This window comes from Squalius cephalus (assembly GCF_949319135.1).
Source record: "Squalius cephalus genome assembly, chromosome: 2".
Lineage (NCBI taxonomy): Eukaryota > Metazoa > Chordata > Actinopteri > Cypriniformes > Leuciscidae > Squalius > Squalius cephalus.
The window spans coordinates 59,317,090-59,341,141 of record NC_137123.1 but is presented as its reverse complement, the minus strand read 5'-3'; the positions used below and the strand labels follow the sequence as shown (position 1 = coordinate 59,341,141).

The window sequence follows — 24,052 nt, the reverse complement described above, 5'->3', positions numbered from 1 at the left end:
AAAATGCATGTTTGAGAGGTTTTAACTAAAATCTACTTGCACTGACATCTCTTTAAATATGTCAGTGCTATTGTTTTGTCTGATGATGAAGATACATTTTTTTTTCTCTAAGGCAGGCATGTTTATAAAAGCTACTTAAATGTCATAGATTAAGCCAGGAGTAAGTCTTAGTTAAAAACTAAGCCCTAACTGAAACCAGGCCTGTGTGTCAGTATTTCTGCAGATTGCTGAGAGATGGAGGTTTTCTGATGAGATTTAATTTTTGTGTACGTCAGGGTCCAGATCTGGAGGCTTGGAAGGCTCTATTTGAGGAGATTCCTGAGCCTCTGTCAGAGGTAGAGAAGAGGAACTGGATCAGTTCTCTGCAGGCTGTGGCCCTCAGCTCTGATGCTTTCTTTCCCTTCCGGGACAATGTTGACCGTGCCAAACGGGTAAACACCCTCTCCTAGTTACCAAGCTTAAATCATTGTTTCCTTATTCATGCACCTCATTTATCCATGCACACTTGTATACTTGTCACCAAAGTGATTTGTTGCTATATTATACATTCTAAATGTCTATAAGATGGCAAATGAAAGGCATATAAAAGTGACAATATTCTATCTGTGTATGGTTTTAGAGTGGTGTGGAGTACATTGCCGCCCCCTCTGGCTCTACTGCTGATGAGGTGGTCATAAATGCCTGCAATGAGCTGGGTATTACCCTGGTGCACACCAACATCCGACTCTTCCATCACTGAAAAACCCTACACAACCAGTTGAATACAAATATCCAACTATTTTCACTGTTACAAAGGTTTAGGGTTTCTTTCTTTTTAGATGTACATCTTTTACTGTAATTCCTGGTTTCTACACATATATCATAACTTAGCCCAATAGCTAGTCTGTCCACTCAATAGTTCTTCATGCTTTGATTTAATACTGATACATTAATAAGATGATCCACTCCTGTTCATTTTATTATAATAATGTTTTCTTTGCATAATTTCTGCCATGATGTCCTTATTTTTTCTGCAACATTTGCAATATGAAATTGCCTCCATACTCTTCCTGATGCATTCCATTGTGCTGCCTTTGTGTCATGAGCATTACAAAATAAAAAAAAACAAATTGAGCATAATAGTTTCTCAAAGATTCCATCAAGGGTTTATTTGCATTTATTGACATGTTTTGTTTTTTGCAAGGTTTACTTTAGAATCTCGTTCCAAAAGAATTTGATTTGAGTGAAATTTTATAAATACAATTCATGAGTTTTGTAATATCAAAAAAGTGTTTTTAACAGTAGTGAATACTGTTGACAGTAAAACATTGACAGTCAAATGCAACAAATAACATTCTATACAAGCAGACACTTCTGAATGAAGGGATAGTCAAAAATTTTGCAAATTAACATACAGTATCAATCTAAAAACAGTGCTGACTCTAAATAATCAATGAGCCATGTGGGGCAAAAAAGATTATCAAATTTAGACTTGGTATTTGCTACCCCAGTGGTGCTCTAACATTCTTATAAAACAGTGCTTTTCTCCCCTACTACCGTATGTCTCACGTATGCCTATTTCAATTAATAAAGGTTAAAATTGTTTGTTTTTTTTAATTGCCCTATCAATTCATAAAGGCTAAAATCCTTTAAAAATAATGTTTTAGTCTTTTGTAAATTTAATTGAACTAGAAATCTGTATAAAAAAACCTCTTCACGTAAAAACAAGGAAAGTGTTCTTTCCCGTGGCAGTTTTGGTATAAAGTAGACTGTATTAAACGACTACAAAGCGGAATTTGTATTAATTATTAACCACACTAGCAAACACAAGTAAAAGCCAATCAAATTCCTCAACCTAACAGCAGCCAAAGGCTGTGAATGATGCATCACAACAGACATTGTGTAAAGCAGCAGCTGAACAGATGTGGTAACAACAGGGAGGCTTTAAGGCAGTATGTGTTTAGTATGTTCTCTTATGTCCTATGTGAAATATTGCATAATGGGGGCAGGAGGTCAAGGGTCATGGGCAGTTCTGTCAGAAAAGTTTCACTCTTGGGTTTTGGGATTGGCCACAGCATCTGCAAGAAGCTCAGGTCGGAGACATTCGATGGGGCATTGGATGTTCTGAAAGAACAAAGGGAAATATGTTATACAATAAAAACCAGAACTATTTATATGCATAAATTCAAATGTGTGCTATGAACCTTGGCAATGCATTGCAGTGTTCACTGCACATTTACCAAAAATATAACAGGTACATTCCCAGCTTGAAAACCGTCTCAGGTTACAACTGTAACCTCTGTTCCCTGAGAACAGGGAACGAGACACTGCGTCAAAGCGCCATCGACGCAGTGCCAGTTCCCTTTCGAAAGGGAACTAAAGATATTTTGTGCAGCCATTTGAAATGTTTGAATGAATGAAGGCAGATACCCACCACTCGTTGGCCGTTGTTTAAGCGGACAGGTTTCAGCAGCTGGGAGCTTATCTCAGCACCAGGCTTTCTGCAATTCTCACAGCGCCAACCCTAAGAGCAACATGTACACAATGCATTTCAGCAGACTCAAGCATATAAATGTGAAACACCCTCTTTGAAGTGGCATTTCTCTTTGAAGGACCTTTTCTACTTGTTTTTAAATTTACTTTCTATAAGTTGTCCATGCATATGGTTGTGAATTAAATAGTTCATACCTGCTGTCCTCCATAGCATGTGCAAGTGCAGATTGCCCCCAAGTATTCCTTCTGCCACTGGTTTCCGACCTGGTACATCTTTCCGTCATCGTAACATATGGACTCATCTATAATGAAATGTAAGAAATTTTTATTCCACTTCTTAAGTTGGAACTGAAGAAACTTGACTATACAGAAGAAGAAGGACTTACGTGGTTCACACTTGAACTCTCCTTTACCATTGCCAAGGCAAGTGCAGCTCATCAAGTGACCGTTTTCTGCCCGTCGCTCCCACTTTTCACCAATGCGGTAGTTGTTTCCACTGTCGTGACACCATTCTGTGTAAAAACAGGCATTCAGAGTGCATACGCTCTTGATAGACAGGATTGCCTTCAGGATTAAATCCACCATTTGACCTTCAGGTGTGAAGTTACTCACTGGAAGAGTCGCATCTGAAATGTCCACTTCCCAGGCCAAGACATCTGCACCAGAGTTTGAAGCCAGTTTCGGACATACGCTCCCATTCCTCTCCAACATCATGGTGAGTGGCCGTGAAGGTGTCATAACATGAGTCCTTGCTGGATGAAACATCTCCTGGTACTGTTGATTTTATAGGCAACAAAATAAAGAAACATTTACGGCATAAGCATCATAAGCATGTGCATTTTTAAACTTTCATCAATGTTCATAGATCCTTTCTCGACCTGTGTTTCCAGCGGTGACAATTTCCTCCAAGATCTTGTGTTTGAGGGCTCCTTTCAAGGCCTCCACTATGACATTATAAGAGGCACCAGAGGTGAGACCAATCAGGGTGGCACTTGTGGATGTTCCTGGGACACGCATCTACAAAACAAGAAAAGGTCAACTTTAAGAGCAAAGGTAAGGTGATAAAGCAATTTGGTAACTTATCCTGTACATCCTTTCTTTACCTGGAACAACTTCTCATCTTGATGAGTAATGGGCTGACAAGACACCAGATAACCAGAACTCTGCTGGTAGGGCTGCCATGAGATGGTGGTCTGGGTCTGGGCCTCTTGCGGTCTTCCTGTCTTGTCCTCTGAAAAACCAAAAGGATGGCCATCGCCTGGCTTCTCATTAACTTGAATAATCTGAGGTACACGAACCCCATCGGGTCCCACCTTAGGGATGTATACTAGGGTCTCCCCAACTTGAGGCACATAAGGCTGGGGTCGGGGTTGGTTAGGTTGAGAGACTGGTTGACGATGTTGTGGCTGGTTGCCTCTTTTGGGTTGATTGGGCTGATTATCGAATTCTGTGTACTCCAAGTGCTGCCCGTGTGCATCAGGTGATTCATGCCCAGTGGGACCCACTACATAAACTCTGTTGTCAGGTTCAGGCACATCCAGCTTGTCTGGGCCGCCATGGTGAGGCAGGCTAGGCAGATCAGAAGTCAGCTCTGGGCGGGAAAAAGGTGTTAAAAGCAAAGCAGCAGGTAAAGAGGCAGCCAGAGTTGCATCTACAGTCCAGTAAGGCATTGAAAGTCGAGTCAAGTAATGACAGTACTTGCTGACATAACTTTAAAGGGGGGAGGGGGAGGGGGAGGGGGGAGGGGGAGGGGGGGGGGGTCCAAGTATTTTCTCAAACCAATGTTTTGCAATTAAACAGTGAGGAGGAAGTGCATGATATGATTATACCAACCAGTTGAGAGTCTAAATATCAAAACAAAGATACTTTGCATCACATTTGGATTGGATATGGTGCAAGGCTAAGAAAATTCAGTCAAAAGAATACACTTCTCCTCAGAGTGAAAATATTGGCGAAAGTGAGATAAAATATTCAGTATGGACCAGCCCTTTAAACTCTGATCAAGGTTTTTGATCATAGTAGTCCACTGAGAGAACATTTTACTTGAATCAACAAGGTAGTGATAAGCTAGCAAGTGTGTCAATTAAGCAACATTAAATGCAATTTTTCCTTCATTTTGCATTTCAGTTCTAAATGGCATTTCACCATTAAAAAGCTAAGCAATGCAACTGAGAAAAACTATGGCTTAGCCAAGTATCTTTTACTAGTAAAAGGCAAGCGAGTGCAATATCAAAGCTTTTATAAAATACAGTGTTGGCTAGTTTAACTAAATGTGTTCCATTCGGCAATAAAGCATAATGGAGTACACCTCAAGTATCAATATGTGGATTAACAATTTACATTTATTCATTAAGCAGATGTTTTTATCCTTACAAATGAGGAAAATCAATGTTTGTATATGAGCAAACACTTACGAGTTGTGGCTGTGCCAACCAGTGGTGCACTTCTCTGGGTATTCATTAGGGCAATGATCTTAATGATGTATTCGGTGCCTGGTTTCAGACCTGTATTTAAAATATCACAATATGGTCACATTTTGACATTTGTTTTCTAACATCTATGTATACCACTTGTGGGTGTAACGTGATGCAGTCTGGGTCTTACCAGTGATGGTGGCATAGTTCTGACCAGCGGTAGGACGTGGTTTAAGCTCACGAGGTGGACCACCTGATTCTTCATAAGTGATGTAATATCCTGTAATTTGTGTTGGAGGGGCTTGCCAAGTAAACGAGATGGAATTGGGGGTCAGAGAGGTGAACTGAAGGTTGGTAGGAGACTGAACAGGTGACTGAACAGCTGGCCGAGCTGTGATGATATAAAGTTCATAAAGGTCAATATGGGAAATGTCAATCAATTTATTTTGAGACTTTATGCATTAGCATTAATACAGTGTATTACTCTTCCCACATGGACAAATTTGCTTAGTTGTACCTGTGGTTACAGTCATTGTGAATGGAGGGCTTCGACTATTTCCGTTCAGTGTGTACATGTTGACCACATACGTGACACCTGGTTGCAAACCTGAAGTATGAATTAAAATTATTTCATTAAACAGCAATACTCCAAAACATGGTAAAAGAAGTTCTGAAACCATTCTTCATTTATTCTAAACCAATCAGGATGCAACATTAAAAAATTGACCATGTTAACGCTATAGATTTTGGACAATACCATAATGGTAATATCATGGCATTCTTTGAAGTAATTTACCAAACAAGTTCATAATTCCAGGTTTAGTTTACTCATTGAGCTGACAGTGGTTAACCATCAATGTTGAAACTGATGGCCTATAAGGTGTTACTTGGATTATGTACATTAGCTTACCAGTGACAACGTAGGTTAGTGTGTCAGCAGGAATAGTTTGTCTGAAGGTGGGGTATCCTCCATTTTTGGGTGTGGCTTCAATATAGAAACCTGTCATTGGCTCATTATTGACGATGCGCCATGTAAGAGTGAATGAGGTGTCTTTCACATCAGTGATACGGACTCGGCGAGGAGGGGTTATATCTGTGGAGCCAAAGAGATTATAGCTTCCATTTAATACATGATACTAATAATAAAAATCACTCTACTATAATCCATATTATGGGAAACCCACTTACTGTCTGAAGTGGTGCATTCTCCAGTGAGAGGAGGACTACTGTCTGAACCCCTCAGTGCATAGACATGTACATCATAAGCGGTGGCCACCTGGAAGTAAACAGCAGATATTTAAGACTTAGACGGATTAGTCATCATGATTGGTTAAACATTGCAAATGCTTTGACTCATTTTCTTATGACTTCTTTGGAACAAAAACATTGAAATGCAACAACCAAATGTGTCAAACATCCTATATTTTTTACCTGTTTATTGGAATAATTGATTCTTTTATTTGAACATTGTCCCTGGCAATAAATCACTCTGCTGCTTTTACTTGTGACTTTACTTGTTACTTGTGTGTTACCAAAAGATTAATGTATTTGTAAAGTGTGAGAAGGTAGACATATTACCATAAGCCCGGGCACTAAGACTTGTGTAGAGTCAGGTGAAACATTCATTTCTTTGGGTGTGGGATACTGGTTCTTTGGGGAGACCACCACACGGTAGCCAGAAAGTCTGCCACTGGGTGCCTGCCATGCCACAATAAAGGAAGATGGACTGATGTCGAGGAACTGGATATTGGTCGGAGCAGGAACAACTGAGAAAGGTGAAAGGACAAAAATCAGGAAAGATCCCCCATAACACTCAACCCCATTAACTTACTAGCTTAAAAATCTAAGATGAATTACAATATGCCATACCAGTGGGCTGAGTCTCCTCATGGGTAGTGTGCTGAATACCCTCAAGGGTACGGTCTGGGTAACGTCCTTTCATGGGAATGACTTTAACATTGTACTTGGTTCCTGGGCGCAGACCCTGGAGAACCACACTGTTATCACGACCACTTAGGGCTGGTTGGTACTCTCGCTCTCCCTCCTCTGGACTAGAGTACAGAACCCTGTAGGAGGTCACTCCTGGAACCCGTGAAGCATCCCATGTCACAAGCATGGAGGTGGAGTCCACATCAGAGAAGGTCAGGTCTCTAGGATGTTGCAAATTGGCTAGAGATTTGGAAGGGAAGCGTTAAGGGAGTATGCATAGGGTGGTTTAGCATAGTTGCTAGAGCTCAGCACTATTAATTGAAAGTATGCTGGTTTAAATCCCGCAAGAAACAAGCCATGAACCATTGACCCCTTGAGCAAGACACTAATCTTCAGGTTGTTCCAGTAGACAAGTTAGACCTGAACTATGATTTCAAATGTTAAAAAGTTCAATAAGTTAAAAGATATAAAAAACACTAACCTGTGGTAGCTTTCTGGACCACTGGGGTGCTCTCTCCTTCCCGGCTGAGAGCAATCACATTAATTGTATACTCCAATGTGGGTACCAAGCCACTGATGGTCATTTCAGTACGCTCTAAAAAGGCATAAACAGAATAGTTATTATTCCAATTTCAAGTACTGAACTAATTCTTCTAAGTCAGCTTCAAGGTCATGAGAAGGAATAAAAATTGATAAAAGGTTAAAGAGCGAGAGATGTCTCACCAGGGCCGACCAGCTCTGAGAATGTAGGACCTTGCCCACCCTTGGGCGTCCCTGTTACTCTATACCCTGTGATGGGACCTGTAGCTGGGCTCCAGCGGACAGTCAAGGTATTGTCTTGAATATCAGTAACATCTAAATCTGATGGGGATGTAACACCTGAGAATGGAGAAAAGTAAAGACAATACAGTCACAAGAAAGTTGTGGTAAGCTAATGGTCAGAAACCGTAAGAGATACAAATGACTTGTTCTTACTTCCACCTGCAGTCCTGTGTGTGATGATGACTGGTGTGCTGGAGGCTGGGCTGTCACCTCTGCCTGTCACGGCATACAGCGTGATGGTGTAATCTGTGTCTGGCTTCAGGCCCTGGATGGTAGCAGTGGACTGTGTTCCTGGAACAGTGAACTCTCTGGGTGCATCTCTTTCCCCTGGGAAAGTTCAAGTTTACAAGTTCAAGTAAACTTGCAGCAACAGAACACAACCCCACAAACACACTTTAAACCATTTGTCATACCTGTTTCTCCATGTGTGATCTTATAGTAGCGTACAGTGACTGCAGGGGCATCCCAGGAGATGGTGATGCTACTGGGAGTGGAGGACGTCACAGCCAGGTCAGTGGGAGCGTCAGAGACTACAGGAAGAAACAAGAGTCACATCAATCTACCTCACAAAGGTTAACCAAAAAAATTATTAATTTCTAACTTTTTACCCGTTGCTTGCGTTCCAGTAAGTGGTAGACTCTCTGTATTGCCACTGACAGCATAAATATAGACATTGTACTCTGTCTCAGGGGCCAGGTTCCCCAGTGTGAAGTAATTTCTTGTCGGGGAAAGTCTCTCATCTTTAGGGCGCCCATCCCTTGTTGGCTGATAGCGTAGGCGGTAACCTGTAATGACGGCTCGTGGGGCTATCCAGTGCACGGTAAATGAATTGGTGGAGACTTCAGAGAAGTCCAGATTTGTCGGGGAGTCCAGTTCTGTGTGAATGAGGAGAAAGAAATTAAGTGGAAGAACTGACGGACTTGAAGTGGAAAGAAACCTAATAACTGAATACCATTTCTTATTTCCAAATACATACTTGTTTTCTGAATACCAGTTACAGGTTCACTCTCTTTGTCACCATAGACGCACACTACTTTCACCAGATACTCTGTATTTGGCAGCAAGTCTGAATCGAGAAAAAAATCAGAATCAGCAGGTGAAACGTGTTTGGACTGTGAGATGCACACGGAACCTTGGAATCTTGTGATTTGTTTCCTAAAGGGTGATATAAAGAAAGCATTAGTAAACTCTTACTCTGAAGGATGAAGCTATTGGTGCCACCTCCTACGTTGACTTCCTGGGTGTCATCGTTGTTTGTGGGATGGTAGCGGATGACAAAACGACTAATTTCGGATGGCTGAACAGAAGGTGCGGTCCATGACACATGCATGGAGTCTGAGCCCACCTCAGGAAAGTACAGGTTTGTGGGGGCTAGAACAGCTAATCAAGAGGACATTGAGAGAAAATAAAGTCATAAACTAAGTAAAAAGTCAGCATAGATTGAAATGTGTATGCTAAAAAAACATTTAAATGAATATTATATTTGCTAAAAAAAAATGCTATTTAACCTTTTCTTATTAACATGAAATAGGAATACAATGACGACAAACACAAAGATTCCCCACCTAGTGAATGCAAATGCAAAGATATTCCTAGAATTCCTAGATTATTGATTCAAAAAGGTACATTGAGTTTGGGAAATAGCAAATTGCTAACAATCTTGGTTAGCGAGGAAATAATGAAATGAAGTGGTCTGTGCGAATTATGTTTGGGGGAAGAGGGTCTCGGCCTCTCTTTTACGTCCATATTCTCCATTCCTTTCCTACTTCTTTTACTCCCACCCTCCGAAATGTAATAAACCTATGTGGGATAATTCACCAGTTTGGGTTTGCTGTGTGATCACTGAGGGCACGCTCTCCGCCTCATCTGTAATGGTGGACACACTGATTTCATAATTGATGCCTGGCTCCAGTCCATGAATAGTGTAATAGTTGACGGAGGAGTTCACCATGTCCTCTAAAATAGGAAAACTCTGGCCGGCTGTAACAACTGTTATATGGTATCCAGTAACCGCTGGGTAATTTAATGGGGTCCATCTAATTCCGATTGTGGTATCCGTGAAATCAACAAAACTGAGATCACCCACCTTGGGCACATCTTTAATCGGTTTAGAAAGTTGCATTCATTGGGAAGGGAGAGAGAAGACAAGACACACAGAAGCAATGACATTGAATAATTAAGACAAGTAGCAAATTATTGTTCTCATGCCATCAATGCTAACAAATGCTGATATCTAATTAATAATCAGAAGACATGCACACAATAATCATAAAATAAACAGGCTTTTGATTTGAATTAGTCATACTACAAAAAAAAAAAAAAAAAAAAATTTGTCAAGCTCCAACTTTTCTAGCAAATATCAAATGCAATAGATATTTTCTAACATTTATAACCATAAGTGAAACAGCCATGCTTGTTGAGAATTACACAATTATTTTCATGATGCACAAACAGATTAAATGCCAAGGATTTTCTTAGTGATTAATAGCTCTATATTAAAAGCAACAGTCTTTCTGAATCTGTACAGGGTATGTGTGATGCATCTAATAGAATCGGCAGCATTTAACAAGAGCAGCAGGATTATCTGGTGCAGTGGACATAGTTCAGGGTCACCCAGACTGAACTTTTGGGTGAATACTGGCAGCAGATTGGAGCCCTGTGAGGAGTAAGCCATTAGTTCACCATCGTGGCTTTGAGCACTAAAAATGGACCAATGGTGGTTTGGCTTCCACATAACATATATAACATGCCGTCTGGTGAGATGTGCTTGTTGTTCCTATTCAGTGCTTGTTATTGCTTGCATTAAAAGCAGCAAATGGCAAGCATATACGCCAAACTGCTGTCCATGTGAACACCTCTTTACACCTCTTTTTGGCTGGGTGTCTTGAGAGGGTGAATTTATAAATCTACAGGTCCATGATAATCAGGTGATTCTCTGGATCAGTCATGGTGGTTTTGATCCAGCATAGCATGGCTTGAACTTACCTTTAATTATCTTATTACTATACTGTTCACAATAAATGAGGTCTTACCTTGCGTAATGGTGGTTGAGATAGGCTCACTCTCTAGGTGGTTTTTAACAGTGTAGACACTGACATTGTATTCAACTCCAGGACTCAGGTTATCAAGTGTACATGAGGTTTCTTCCGCTTGAACAATCTCCTCTAGAGTAGTTCCACGCTGCCCATTGGTTGGTGTGCACGTCACCCTATAGCCAGTTATATCTGAGAGGACAAAGGGGATATTTCAAGTATAACAAATAGAAATGGACACTTACAGAATAGCATTGTGAAGGTACTATGGTTGAGATGCAGTAATACCATCTGATTACCATATTTATAGGGTTAGGTTAATTATGTATATAGGTTCTCTAAAGAACACCAATGTGTTGTTCAATAAACTATGGTTTATACTATAGATATAGTTGGTAATACATTGAATAACGGGATAAAAATAAATGCTTACAGACAGTGTGTAGAGTTTAACGTACAAAAAACAGAAAGAGTTAGAATGAAATGCACTAAATGTAATAATAAACACGACAAACAGATGAAAGATAAATAAACAGACAAAGAATAGTGGGAGCAAAGGATGATTCCCAAGGAGAAGTAATTGGATAAAATTAAACCTAAATATTTGCAACTAGTCACATACACACACAGCCTACACAGTTGGCCAAGGTCTAATAGCATGCTTCAAAGAAAGGGTGAACAAGGATAAGAAGTGGGTGTACAGTCAATATTTACCCGGACTGTTGGTTCTGCTCCATCTGACATTGAGGTTACCAGTGACAGGGTTAGACACCACATTCAGGTCAGTTGGTGGGGATAGGGCTATTGTGGCAGAGCAAAGAGGAATGAAGTTCAACATTAGAAAATATACCTACTACTTTAAGCCCTACAATACAGGCTAAAAGTCTCTTGAATGACATTTCATTTAATCTCTGTCAGAGGTCTAGTAATAAACCAACATGCGCGTTTTGCTCTCTAACATTTAGAGCTTTTGGACAAAGTAGGATTGACTTGAATTAGACTTATCAGTAACTTACATGTCACAACTTTATTTGTGATAGGGTTGCCATGCCTTCGGCCATTGAACAGGGGCTGCAAGCTGTAGGTATACTCCAATCCCGGAGTCAGACCGGAAAAGTAAATAGTGCCATCCCCAGAGGTCACATCTCTGGGAGCCTCACCACCTTGGCTGGGCCTCACAGACATCTGAGAGAAGGACACATATTAAGACTATCTTAAGACAGGAAGTCAAAGTTGAAACATCACAGGGAAATACATAAGGTTTTTTTTTCTTCTGGAAATGTTTTACACAACAAAATGCTAATGTGAAAAGCAGAAAGTGTTTATACCCTGTATTTGTATCGTGGTATAGGGGTCCAGGTAATAATGATGGCTGTGTCGGTGACATCAGTGGTGAATCGAGGAGCGTTACCCGTTGGCTGAGCTGGAGAACAAAAGCAAAAGAGAGGATAATTAAAATGGACACTCCTTGGAGGGCACTATTAAGGTGATGATACACAGGGCAACTTTTTGAGCAATGTTGCTGGGCAATCTTTTGTTATCGATTGTTTCTTGGGCACTTTCCCATTGAAAATGGGCAATACATTTCTATCTGGATAATTTAGATCGGTCGTGGGCCCTGTGTCTCATCTGGTTGCCCGTTGACGCCAACATTGCCCAGCAATATTGCTCAAAAAGTTGCCCTGTGTATCATCACCTTTACTCTATTGTTTCACCTCAGGAGAAAAGGTTACGCACATGTTCTGAAGGCATCAGTGACTCCTTCGCTGAGCGTGTTCCCTTGCTCTGAGTGCAGAGTGACTCTGTACTCTGTATCAGGCTGAAGGTCGCTGAGCTTGTATTGAGACTCGTGTCCAGGGATCCTCAGCTGTTTGGGGCTGGAGTTGCCGATGCTGATGAATAGACGATAACCTGTGACCTGAGCTCTGGGGACAGACCAGATGACCAGAGCGCTGTCGTCAGTGATATCAGTGAAGCGCAGGTCAGTAGGGACATCAGGCTCTGAGGGAGGAGAATGTTGAATTGATGTTTACATAGGCAATGTAATGAAATCTATGACCTAGATGGTATGTATGACATACTCATAACTATAAACAGATTTAGCAACTTTTGTTAGTTGCACTTTAGATCATGAACAGCTCAAAGACAAATGTATGAATGTCACTTACTCGTAGATTTCTCCCCAACCAAAGGTTCGCTCTCCACTCCTCCATTGACTGCATAAATATGGAAGCGGTAGAGTGTGCCAGGGTGCAAGTGTGTGAGCTCGGCGTAAGCATTTCGCGTCACAGGAAGCTGAAGGGGTCTCTGGGCTCGGCCGTCTGTGCTTACAGGCGCAAAGGTCACGCGGTATCCTGAGACCTCACTAGGAGGACCAGTCCAGGTGATGGTGATCTTGACATCGGTAACTTCATAAAACTGCAGGTCTGTGGGAGCTTGGACCTCCTCTGTTAATGAGGTGGAAAGCAAAATGGCAATATGTCAGTGCTCTGCTAAAAGGAAAGGTATGAATGATCAGTAATGTAAACACGAGTAATTTGGGCAAGCTAGGATTAGGAGTCTGTTCAAATCCTAACCATAAGTATAAGCAAAAAAAATTGTGATGATTAGTTTAACAAGTACCCATAAATATTTATTTCATCGGGAATGTCTATATCCCCTACTGAAAAATTACACCTGCTTAGTTTTGCTTGAGAACAGCATGACTATGCTGGTCCACCAGCTAGACCAGCATAAACCAACCTGGACCTCATGCTGTTTTTTGCTGGATTATTCAGCAAGGTAATCAACAGATTCTTTCTTGGAGTTCAAAAAAAGTAAAAGAGTTATCTATTGGCTTCAAAAGAAAAACAAGATGATCACACAAGGAAAAAAAAGACTTTTCACAGTTCTCATAAGGAAGTGTGTTTTTGGTAAAAAAAAGACGTCAACTGGCAAGACAAGAACAGAAAGACACTCAAAACTTCCCAGTCCATGCTTATAAAGTTGTTTTGGCTGAGCACTAAATCTCCCAGCTCAGGCATTTGTTATAGTCAGCTCTCAGCGTGAGGAGGCAGAGAACTGGCAGACATCTTTACATGTGAGTGAGAAACTTGAGCACTTTCACTAGCTTAGGGAAATTGAGTAAATAAAGTTGTTTGAACTAAAATGCATACATAAAATACTAGGAGTGTGTGGGGGTAAAACATTTTGACACAATCAGAGGTAAGAATACACATGTTGAACTAACTGAAAATAAGAGGGGCAGCAGAAAGCTATAAAAACAAAAACTGCAACATGTCTCAACATGTCCGCTGTCTCCTAATAATTTCATGTCACTTTCTACTATATCTTGCAATTAAAGAGGATCCCAAAAAAGGATATTCTGAATTCTTACCAGGCTGTTGCTCTCCAGTGGTGCTGAACTGTAGGACCAAAGGTTCACTCTCCATGTTGTCTTCCACTGAGTAAATACTGACATTGTATGACAAGCCAGGTCGAAGGTCACCCAGTTTCACCATTGTTTGAGTCTTAGGGAGAATGAGCTCAGTACTGCTGCCCTCTACTGAGGGTCTGTACACCACACGATAGCCTGCGCACACACATTACATGAAAAAATTGTTGATTCCACATTCATGTACATTATCAGCAGACATACTAAAAATGCAACTTAAGAAAACAATAAATATCTTAATATCTTAATTCACAAATGTTGGTACATAAATGTACTCACCAGTTATAGGTGCTTGGGGTTTGGCCCATCTTATCATGATGGACGTATCCCGGACATCTGAGACCTCATGATTGGTTGGAGTGTCAGGTGCTGTTAATAGACGGTTAATTTATTCACCAAGAACTTCATGTGGCAACCCATTCTTAGCATCAAAATTTTAGCAACAAAATCACATTAGAAAATAAACTTTGCTGTTTGCTCTGCAAATGCAATGTGAAAAACACCTAGGCTAAATAAAATATTTTAATTAAATTAATGCATATTCATGGCTTTTAAATTGTCTCAAAAAGTTAATTTTGAAAACCTGTGCACAGTGATGGTCATCTTACCAGTGGTCTGAGATGTTGACAGGATGCGATTTGTTTCTCCTTCTGGACTGACTTCAAAAACTTGGACGTTGTACCTACGGCCAGGCAGAAGATCTTGGATGTTCACTGATGTTGTTGTTCTTGGGAGGTCTGTGTAATGGGGAAAAATAAGGGTAATTAATTAACTAATTAAGTCAATTGAATTTTACAAAGTCACTAGAAAACCTGAGAATTAAATTCATCAATTAATCAGCTTGTTTAATTCCCAGTAATATACAGTTTTTCAACTAGTGGCATGTCTCCAACTATTACTCACCAATCACACGTGGCTGTGCTCCATCCTCTGACAGTTCATATTCCACTCTAAATCCAGACACTGTGTCGGATGCAGATACCCAGGAGATGACGAAGCTGCTGGAGGTGATTTCAGTAACGGACTCTGAGGTGTCCACCTCCGGCTGGGGCTGGGTGGTCTCACCCTCTGCTTTGGCCACTGCAAAAATGGGGGAATGATGTTAAATGAAGTTTTTCAAGGTTTCTGAACGAGAATTGAAAAAAATAAAAAAGAATTGAAGATGATAAAAAGTAAAAAATCTACATACGAGAGCCATACGTAGTGGTGAAGTCAAAGCGAGTGACCTCTCTAGGTCCATAGCGCAGAATGCTGATCAGCTGACCCTCATAGGTCAAACCTGGTTTAAGCCCTGAAATGGTGTAGGAGTTGATGTGACCAGGAATGGTTGCCTCCTTCCAGGGTTTTTGTGTATTTTTCTGCGAAAGGAAAATGTTACACAATGAAAAAATCTAGAAAAAATATTTAGTTAAAAAAAATAACAAATTTATACATTTACAAGGCTATACAAAAACAAGATAATACTGCGCGAGGGTGTTTCTAATTCAACGGCTGAGGGAGTGATGGTATATTTGACATCTTTCTTTCTTTTGACTGCTGTAATCAATCTCTATATTTTTTTCTGTTTTGGAAATTTGTGGAAACACTGTAGTGGATTTTTTTCTTTTGCAATTTGAGAAAATGGAAATGCCAAAAAAAAAAAAAAAATGTATTTGCAGCCGTCTACCATTCACTGCTATAGAAGTTTAAATTGACCTTCTGAGAACCCCAGAAATGTGAAAAGGGTGCATTATTCTGCTTTATTTACAGGCCTTGAAACAGCTCTGAAAAATCTTGCAAAAAAACAAAACAAAAACACATTAGGAAAAATATAAATAATATATATTCCAAAATATTTATTGTTTTTTAATGTACTTAGGCCTGCAAAAATTAAATATTGTCCCGCTTTAGATAAATTGCAAAAATTCTAGAAAGCCTCTTTCTGTTAGTTAAGAAGAACAAAGATAAACAATTTTGCAACTTTCCACTGAAGTCCATGATTCGCTGTGTCAGAGTGAAGAGTAAATGTGTGTTTTTTAGTTCAAGGACTGTGGCTTGTTTGTGTGTGATGAAATCTCATCCTGTACTTTTAGTATAAGCAATCATCCCTTGCCGAGGGAGGTACACAAACATTCTCTGAAGGGACAAAATGTCTCTCGTTCCAGGAATCTGGATAAAAATCGATGCTGTTGGAATCTTCTTTACTGACATAAAACTATATCACCTGAAACATCCAGATCTGAAAATCCTCAATGCGAAAGTACAAAACAAAAAGACTTACGACTCTCCACTTGAGGATGTATTGCGTAATGTGGGCAGACGAGGGAGCGTTCCATTGGATGGGATGGGAATTTGGCTGATTTCCGGTTTCTGTGATGATGACCCGAACAGGAGCTTTTGAGGAGGAGGATAAACAAATAATGATTGTTAACTGACTGATTAGCTAATTTCATATTATAAAGGCCATTTACTCTGCAGTTGTATTTAATTCACCGAGAAGGAAAGGAAAACAAAGAAGTCTTTGAAAACAGTCTGTTTCACATTAAGAATTTGAAAAGAAGTTTGGATAAGACAGTCGAATCATTTGTCTGGCCAGATGTCTGAAAATGGAGCAAAATGACCCCAGTTTGTCAAGTGTGGGGCGTTAAACAGTTCAGAGGATGATTGCATGGGTGCGGTGTTAAAAATCACACCTGTCCATAACATTCTGCACCACTTTACCCTTTATTATCCCCAGGCCTTCACAGAATTTGGTTAACAGCTGCATGCAATTCAACGCGGTGAGGTCATTTCGAACAATTCTGATGTCCCCTTCACCTCTAGGAGAAAATACATCAGTCTTTGTGGTGTCAAAACCAAAATTATACTGAAAAAGGAATATGGTCACCCAGATACAAATTCACAGTGGCCCTTCAAAAGCACAACCTTCAATATACAGTGTTAAAGACAATCATTTACAGATGGTCTAAGTACATAGTGCAGCTGTCCTTTTTTGGTTCTGTGAAGGTCGTAAAAATGCAGCTCACACTTTCCTTGAAAAAACGGCAACTGCTAACAAACCACAACCTGTCTTACATTACTTATTGCTACTCCTACAGGCCATTTGGTTGCAAACAATCACAACTGAACACCAAACCATGGTATTGGAAGCTATAAATGCTGTTTGAGAATCACCTGTGGTATTTTGCACAAGTTTGCCATAACCATAGATTAAAATAAAACTCTAACAGTTGCCAAAACCAAAGATTAAAATAAAAATCAAACGTCATTCAAAGGCATGATTTTCAATGAATAACGACTAAAATTGTACTCAGCACAAAGCTGTCATTTGTCTTCAGAAGATGTGAAATATACAGTAGTGCACAAATCATATGGACTACTTTTATGGTACTTTTGGGAGGTTGAAAGCTCTAGTAACTAGAAGCCCAGACATTCTGCTGAACATCTTCATTAAAAAAAAAGCCCTTTCTGTCCTATCTCCCCAACTTCAAATGGTTAATGTTTCCCCTGTAGAGAGGTTAGATGGAGGTTGATCTACATCTGCTGAATTTCAAAGAGGTTGTTGGTTGGTAAACGATGGGTGACAGCTCTTTTAGTGGGACCATTTGAGGCTTTTAAAAGAAAAACAAACATGCATAATCAAGTGTTAGTCAAGTTAAAGGAGGGCAATTGCGGGAAAGTGACTGTTGCACAGGCGTAATTCCCGAGTGGGATGGGTGGGACATGCCCCCACTACTTTTAGCAAAAGTTGATTTTGTCCCCACCACTTTTTGAAAGCAACTAAAAAAAATGGCATGCTTACAAAGAAGAAAAGAAACAGCATCTCCGATCCATCTTTCTTTTCAATTTAATTCATACATGTTACTCAAAATGCATTTGCGCCAACCATACAGGTCTGATTTATGAATCTTGTCACACACATATCAGGATTTATTAACAATAAATGGTGTTAGTATGTGCACAGCACCCACACACAGTTGTGATCTCTTACCAGTGGACTGTAGAGGCTCACAGGCCAGTTCTCCAATGCCGTTACCATAGCAGGAACATCTATACGGGATGCCTTGGATGACCTTGTTCCAAGTCTGGCCAATCTGGTAGAACACCTTGGTCTCGGGTTCTTGGCACTGGTCTAAAGGCAAAGAAAAAATGGCTTGTGTAAACCAAGTAAAAATAGTCTTTCTTTCATCACAACTCTGACATGTTTACAAAAACTATTGTTTAAAACAAGTCTGTTCGATTTGAATTGAAGGAAACATGACCATTCATGCTTAAGAACTTATGAAGGGAAGTTCTTACATTTTGAGAAAAAGGTTAGAAAAAGGAAAGAGAACAAAAGGCTGAACATAGCAACGAATGCCTGCTTACCGATGGCATCGCATTTCCAGCGACCACGGCCTTGTCCAAAGCATGTGCAGTTCATCATGTAGCCCTGGTCATGGCGCTTTTCGAAGGTCTCGTTCACGTCATATGTCTGTCCATTCACAACGCACTGGTCTGAAATAGGCAAGAATTTTTTGAACAACTTTATGATGACATTGTTTGCATTTATTGTATTTCATGATGTCTTTTGTCATGTCCAGAACTACTTCAAAAAATGACCAGTATATTTGTAAGATAATTGTATTTGGGAACATCTAATGACCTTTGAGCTGAGTGAAGGAAATGCAGTTCCACTCCCCACGTCCATTGCCCTGGCACGTGCAGCGCATCATGTGACCAAGTGTGTCATGGCGCTTGTCCCACTCGTCACCCACGCGGTACATGACATCATTAACAGTGCAGACTTCCTCATGAGCTGAATTAAAACGAAGAAAGGGAATTTATGATTGCATTGAAAAAACAAATACTTACGACAAGGATGTCTATTCTGAATGCATGTGGTATTTGGTGTTCATTCTGATCTCATTCTCCCTGGAACAAAGCCAGGAACCATGTCTGGTCTGGAGTGGAGCCAGGCTTAAAACCCTGACAGGGGCGGACCCCATAGATCCAGTCAGCGGAGCCACAAATCAGTTCTGCATTACATGGTCTTAAAAACTCCAACTGCCTTAATAGCTCTTAAATGCAGCTCGAGAACTCATTTGCAGGCCACTGAGTGTCATGGCCCGAGCACATAAATGACCAATTAAGGCCCAAAAAACTATTACTGTCTATAAAACCTGACTTCAGCTGAATGTATTAAAAAGAACCAGTAAATTAAAGAGGTAACAACCCACATTTATACTCCTAATGGCACACTGAGTACATGGACAACTGTAAAAATGTGATCTTTATGCAGCTATGTGCTCAAATCCTCCAGTATTTGCAGTATACTTAAAGTTCAGTAAAGTTTCAGTGTAAAATTTTATTTCTAAGCTATTATTATATTTCCACTAGATTTCCTCTGTTACCTCTAGAGGCAATAACTTCATATCTTAAATCAATCAAACATTCTCACCAGCCATGGGACAGAATCCGTATTTACGCTCTCCATCATAGTCAGTTGTAGTACCACACCACTTCATCCCGTCACGACGGCCTTCAGATGTGCAGTCGGTGTAGTTGCGTCCATTATACTTGAAGGGGAACTGGCACAGAGCGCCATTAGAGTTTCCACCACGGGTCGTCACAAGCTCTGAAAGACCAAAGAAAGGAACAATCAGACAAACCAAGAGGGAAATCTTGACCCATTACTTTACCAGTGAAAAGTCCAGGCCACCATGTTGTATCTGTAACTCTTTGGTCAACCAGCTTTACTAGAAAGACCATGAAATGTGGCTAGGCTGGTCCGAACTAAGTATGGACAAGTATTTCTGCTGGTTTAAGTCGGTCTATTCTGCAGAGAACATAAAGAAAGAGGCTCTGAGATGCACTTACGGTTCTTTCCGGTACAGAATGAGTACAGGCCATCACTGTCGTAGTTAGAGGTGGTACCGCACCATAGCTGCCCATCAGCTCGGCCCTCAGAAATGCAGGAGTAGTGGGTGTTCCCACTAAAAACAAAGGGGAACACACATGGCTGCCCACCAGAGTTGCCACCATAAACCTGAGACTGTCCATCTGCGTAAATCAAAGAGAGGACAGCATTATTAATGGCACCAGGGGTGTTTCAATCATTAGAAATGTGGGTTCATGTCCTGCCAATATTTAAAAAAAATATGTATATATTAATCCCCAACTTTTTGAGAGATAATCAGTATGTGTCAATGGGTACAGAATGAGGGTCAATGGGTATTTCCAATAGCTTAAACAGTAGAACATAGTGCTAGCAATGCCACGGTCATGGGTTCAATTCCCAGGCAATGTACAAACTGGTAAAACTTGCATGCCAAATACACAAAAGTAAACGTTTGTGCCATTTTATCCATAGAAAAAAGAAATGGGTGAAAAAGGACTTGAACCTACATTGGCCCCATGACCTCCAAGTCTCAACGAGATCGTAAAGTAAACATGCACGTAAAGATTCTAAGACCTGGATAACATACTGGATCGTGTACAAAATATCCCCGGATCCCTGGATTTAAACGTCACCTTGCTCTTCGCAGCTGATTCCTCCTCCAACACAAGTGCACAGCATTTCCTTGCTGCCCTGAGTTCTGATCCAGCTCATGCCACTGGAATAGGACACACCTGAGTCGGTTTTACAGCTACCCTCCTCCTCAAGAAGTTCAGACAGGACGTTGACTTGGTTCATCACTTCTGTAACTCTATGAGCCACGGAAGACCCAGAACCTAGTCACAAAGACAACAGAGATCATTTGTTGAAGCTTATGACCAAAAAAAATGCCTTTCGGGAATTAAAATTCTATTTTTTGGGGGGAAGTATGATTCTATGATCCTACAAAAATTCCTACAGATCTTTTTGGTTCTTCTTAGAGTCCTACTGGATATTGTATAATCTTTATCAGATCTCCATTTGTATTGCATTGGAATAATGTTCTGATGCTTGTATCCTATTCATGGAAATCATGTTAGGAACTTTAGAAGTTTAAACACCCTGAAATATTTCCTTTTGATGCTGTATAGAGGCATTTATATTTGTAGTCATAATGGCCTAATTTTGGGAATTTGGGAACTTTGTGCTTTAAGATCTAGTTCTGGTTTCATGCTATGCTTCATTCCTTGGAATTCCCATTTGGTCCCAGATTATTTACAACAGAAATTCCAAGAGGTTGCTTTGATTTATGTAATGAACAATTGGTTTGCTACACACTTATGCTACATATCACCTAATGAAAATTTGGTCTACAGCTTAACAAATGTTGCACCTTTAATTGTCACCATGTGAACATTAATTCACAAAAGTGGGGAGAATTGTAATGAAATAATGCGATTACACTTCTAAGTCTTTTCCATCCATTAATTAGAACTATAATTATAACTTACCAATGTCAGCGGTTGTATGGGAAGCAGCATGTCTGTCACACTTCCATTCTCCACGACCGTTGCCTGTGCAAAGACACTGCAGAGTGTTTCCATTGGAGTCGGTTTTGGTCCAGGTCTCACCAATACGGTATGAGGTTCTGGTGTCCTGGTCATTACAGCGGTCTGGAAAAGACAATGAAACAATGCCAAACATGTAGTCAAGGTAATAAGTGGCATATAACAATGAAAACATCCCTCACATCCATTCATCCCACCCCTTCTCTTCTGATGTTCATGCTTGGAACAAGCTTGTTTAGGAAACACTTCCACACCATCACACTTCAGTAGGTTGTCTTAATTTATGACCCATGATGAAGTGTTTTCCGACACTTTCCAAGCAGAACAGGTGAAGGAAGCCAAGATCTTAATAGTGTTTCTTCACCCAAACCACTTTTCTTTCACTGCAAGACTTCAACTTCAAAGTGCATGCTGTAATTTTCCATGTGCATAAGCCCATCCAGCTACAGGAAGCTTGCAGAGCTCATTGGTAATTATGTAATAAGGGTGTGTAATGTAAATAACTACAAAGTCATGAAAGGAGACATGGGAAAATTGTGTGCTTATGAGAAAAAAACAGGACCTTGGAAACGAGTAGGCATCTACTGAGCAACAAACACAACAAAGAGGTGTTTTTAGAAAGTCCGTCACAAATGTTTTTTTGTTTTTTTTTTCCTGAAGTTGATGACAGACTTACTTCTGGAGGTGCAGGTTATGCGCCCGTTGCCCTCCCCCAAACATGTGCAGTCCACTATCATCCAGCCTTGATAGGGTTTTTGCCATGTCTGACCAACCACATATGAAGATCCTTGTGAGTCATCATAGCAACGCTCCGCTGTGAAGATACAGTAAATTTAGCATCTTGTTCTTACCACTCGGGTGTGGCATGCTAGCATGTCAAATTTCCAAAAAGAGTCACATGCAGTTTCATCTGTACACTGTATACATAATCAACCAAGCAACACATAAACAAACCAACTAACAAACAAATAATAATTAAATCCACAGGTCATATACACAACCTTAAATAATTAAATAAATAAAAAAATCAGCATATGCATAAACTAAATTACATTTTTAAAATGATTTTTAAAATAGTTATGCCTTAATCCCTTTTTGGGATATTTATCCAGAATTACAGGAATCACTATTAGTCTGCAAACTGTTTGCAAAGACAAATGTACAGCCAAACACTGTCTCACCGACTGGTTTACAGGTCCACTCTCCCTTTCCGTTGCCAAGACACACACATTCAAGCATGTAGTCTCCAGTGTCGTGGGGTCGTGTCCAGGTGTCCCCGATTCTGTATGAATTACCTCCTTCATGGCAGCGATCTGTACACAAAAAAACCCTGATTAGTTTAGTCATGAGAAAAAAAGACTTTATTTTACAGCCTTGTTCCCCAAGTACGGGTAATAACTAGGTACTAACCCTGAACCTACACCTAAACCCATAGTTACCCAGTACTTTCTTAGGTAACTGCACTGTAAGTACACTTACTGCAAAATTTAATTTACAATTTATACTTTTTTTTGTCTTGGACTTACTTGCGATGGTGCAGCTAATTTTGCCTTTGCCGGACCCAATGCAGGTGCAGTCCCAAATCATGCTATCCTTCGGTCGCTCGTAGGTCTCTCCGACTCGGTAAGAGCGTGCATTGAATTTGTCATAGCAGATCTCCTCGGCTACAGGTGCCAAAAATGAGCATATAAACGATACATCTCTTGATTTACATCATAGTACAAATTTAGATTCATATTAAACACAGAAAATAATCAAACAACTCGTTCCGGACTCACATACGTGCGTAATTGCGCATTATTGCGCGCTCACAAAAAAATAAAAAAATAAAAAAGGGGGAAAAAAGAACCTTAATATAGCATAGCTCAGAATAAAAGAGTCTGAATAATAAAAACAGTCACCTGCTGGTTTGGATTTACACTTGACCCCTGACTGCCCCTGACAAGTGCAGGTGAGAGTGCTGTCCATGTACGGGCGCTCCCACTCATCGTTCATCCTATAAAATCGACCGTTGTCGTTGCAGCCATCTAAAGTTAAAAAGACAAAATTAGCATATATATTCCATATAAAACACCTGTAGTCAACTTTTACACTGTACAGTCGTCTAATTTATGATAAATGCCCTGAAAAGTTTGTTAGATTGTCTACATTTTTGAAGATATTTTTTTTCTCCATTCAAAATCAAAGAAATAAGCTGACGAACTTACTTTCATGGATGGCTAAACTCCTGGCTTCCTCGTAGACCGGGTCCAGACTGATTTGTTGCTGCGTTTGTCTTTTACTTTTCACTGCAGATTGTGGCATACAGTGGACAGATCCCCCGATGCACAGCAGGAGCAGGAGCTTCTTTACCGAGATACGGGTCATTTTCACCCGTTACGGAGAACAGTTTGTGTGTGTATGTGTGTGTCAATGTGCAGTATTTTCTGTTGCGCACTGAAGAGGGAGGCACGGAAAGGTTTGCGGAGGTTGAATGTCTTTGCGCGCGCTTGTTTCCAGCTGCCTTCCCAGACTGTGCTGAACCTCCGCCGTCCAGCTGATGTGGG

At 40.4% G+C, this 24,052-nt stretch overlaps 2 protein-coding genes across 3 annotated transcripts in view; one reads left to right on the top strand and one right to left on the bottom strand.

Annotated features, from left to right (window-relative positions):
* The window catches only part of atic (5-aminoimidazole-4-carboxamide ribonucleotide formyltransferase/IMP cyclohydrolase), a 10,970-nt gene extending 9,833 nt beyond the window's left edge, over positions 1-1,137 (top strand). Inside the window, exons 14-15 of the mRNA XM_079854151.1 lie at positions 276-431; positions 620-1,137. Coding sequence (XP_079710277.1) covers positions 276-431; positions 620-739 — 276 coding nt within the window. The 3' untranslated portion in view covers positions 740-1,137. The remainder of the gene's footprint in view (positions 1-275; positions 432-619) is intronic.
* Positions 1,122-24,052, bottom strand: fn1b (fibronectin 1b). 2 transcript variants are annotated; one of them, XM_079854135.1, is made up of 45 exons: positions 23,714-24,052; positions 23,408-23,533; positions 23,033-23,170; positions 22,688-22,819; positions 22,183-22,320; positions 21,450-21,611; positions 20,595-20,795; positions 19,941-20,123; positions 19,522-19,698; positions 18,727-18,879; positions 18,450-18,578; positions 18,073-18,213; positions 16,363-16,475; positions 15,292-15,460; positions 15,006-15,182; positions 14,711-14,839; positions 14,382-14,471; positions 14,046-14,240; positions 12,838-13,116; positions 12,407-12,670; positions 11,998-12,092; positions 11,686-11,854; positions 11,384-11,470; positions 10,670-10,861; positions 8,832-9,017; positions 8,614-8,703; positions 8,246-8,512; positions 8,051-8,167; positions 7,791-7,964; positions 7,539-7,694; positions 7,297-7,410; positions 6,756-7,055; positions 6,465-6,652; positions 6,075-6,162; positions 5,797-5,979; positions 5,404-5,493; positions 5,077-5,277; positions 4,887-4,976; positions 3,576-4,063; positions 3,351-3,489; positions 3,085-3,246; positions 2,859-2,984; positions 2,668-2,774; positions 2,414-2,503; positions 1,122-2,103 (listed from the first exon to the last, which is right to left on the bottom strand). In XM_079854135.1, exons 1-45 carry the CDS (start codon positions 23,871-23,873, stop codon positions 2,026-2,028), a joined length of 7,233 nt encoding a protein of 2,410 aa, XP_079710261.1. In that variant the 5' UTR covers positions 23,874-24,052; the 3' UTR covers positions 1,122-2,025. The 2 variants fall into 2 exon arrangements, with proteins under 2 accessions (XP_079710261.1, XP_079710262.1); XM_079854136.1 differs by having other exon boundaries at positions 3,576-3,703.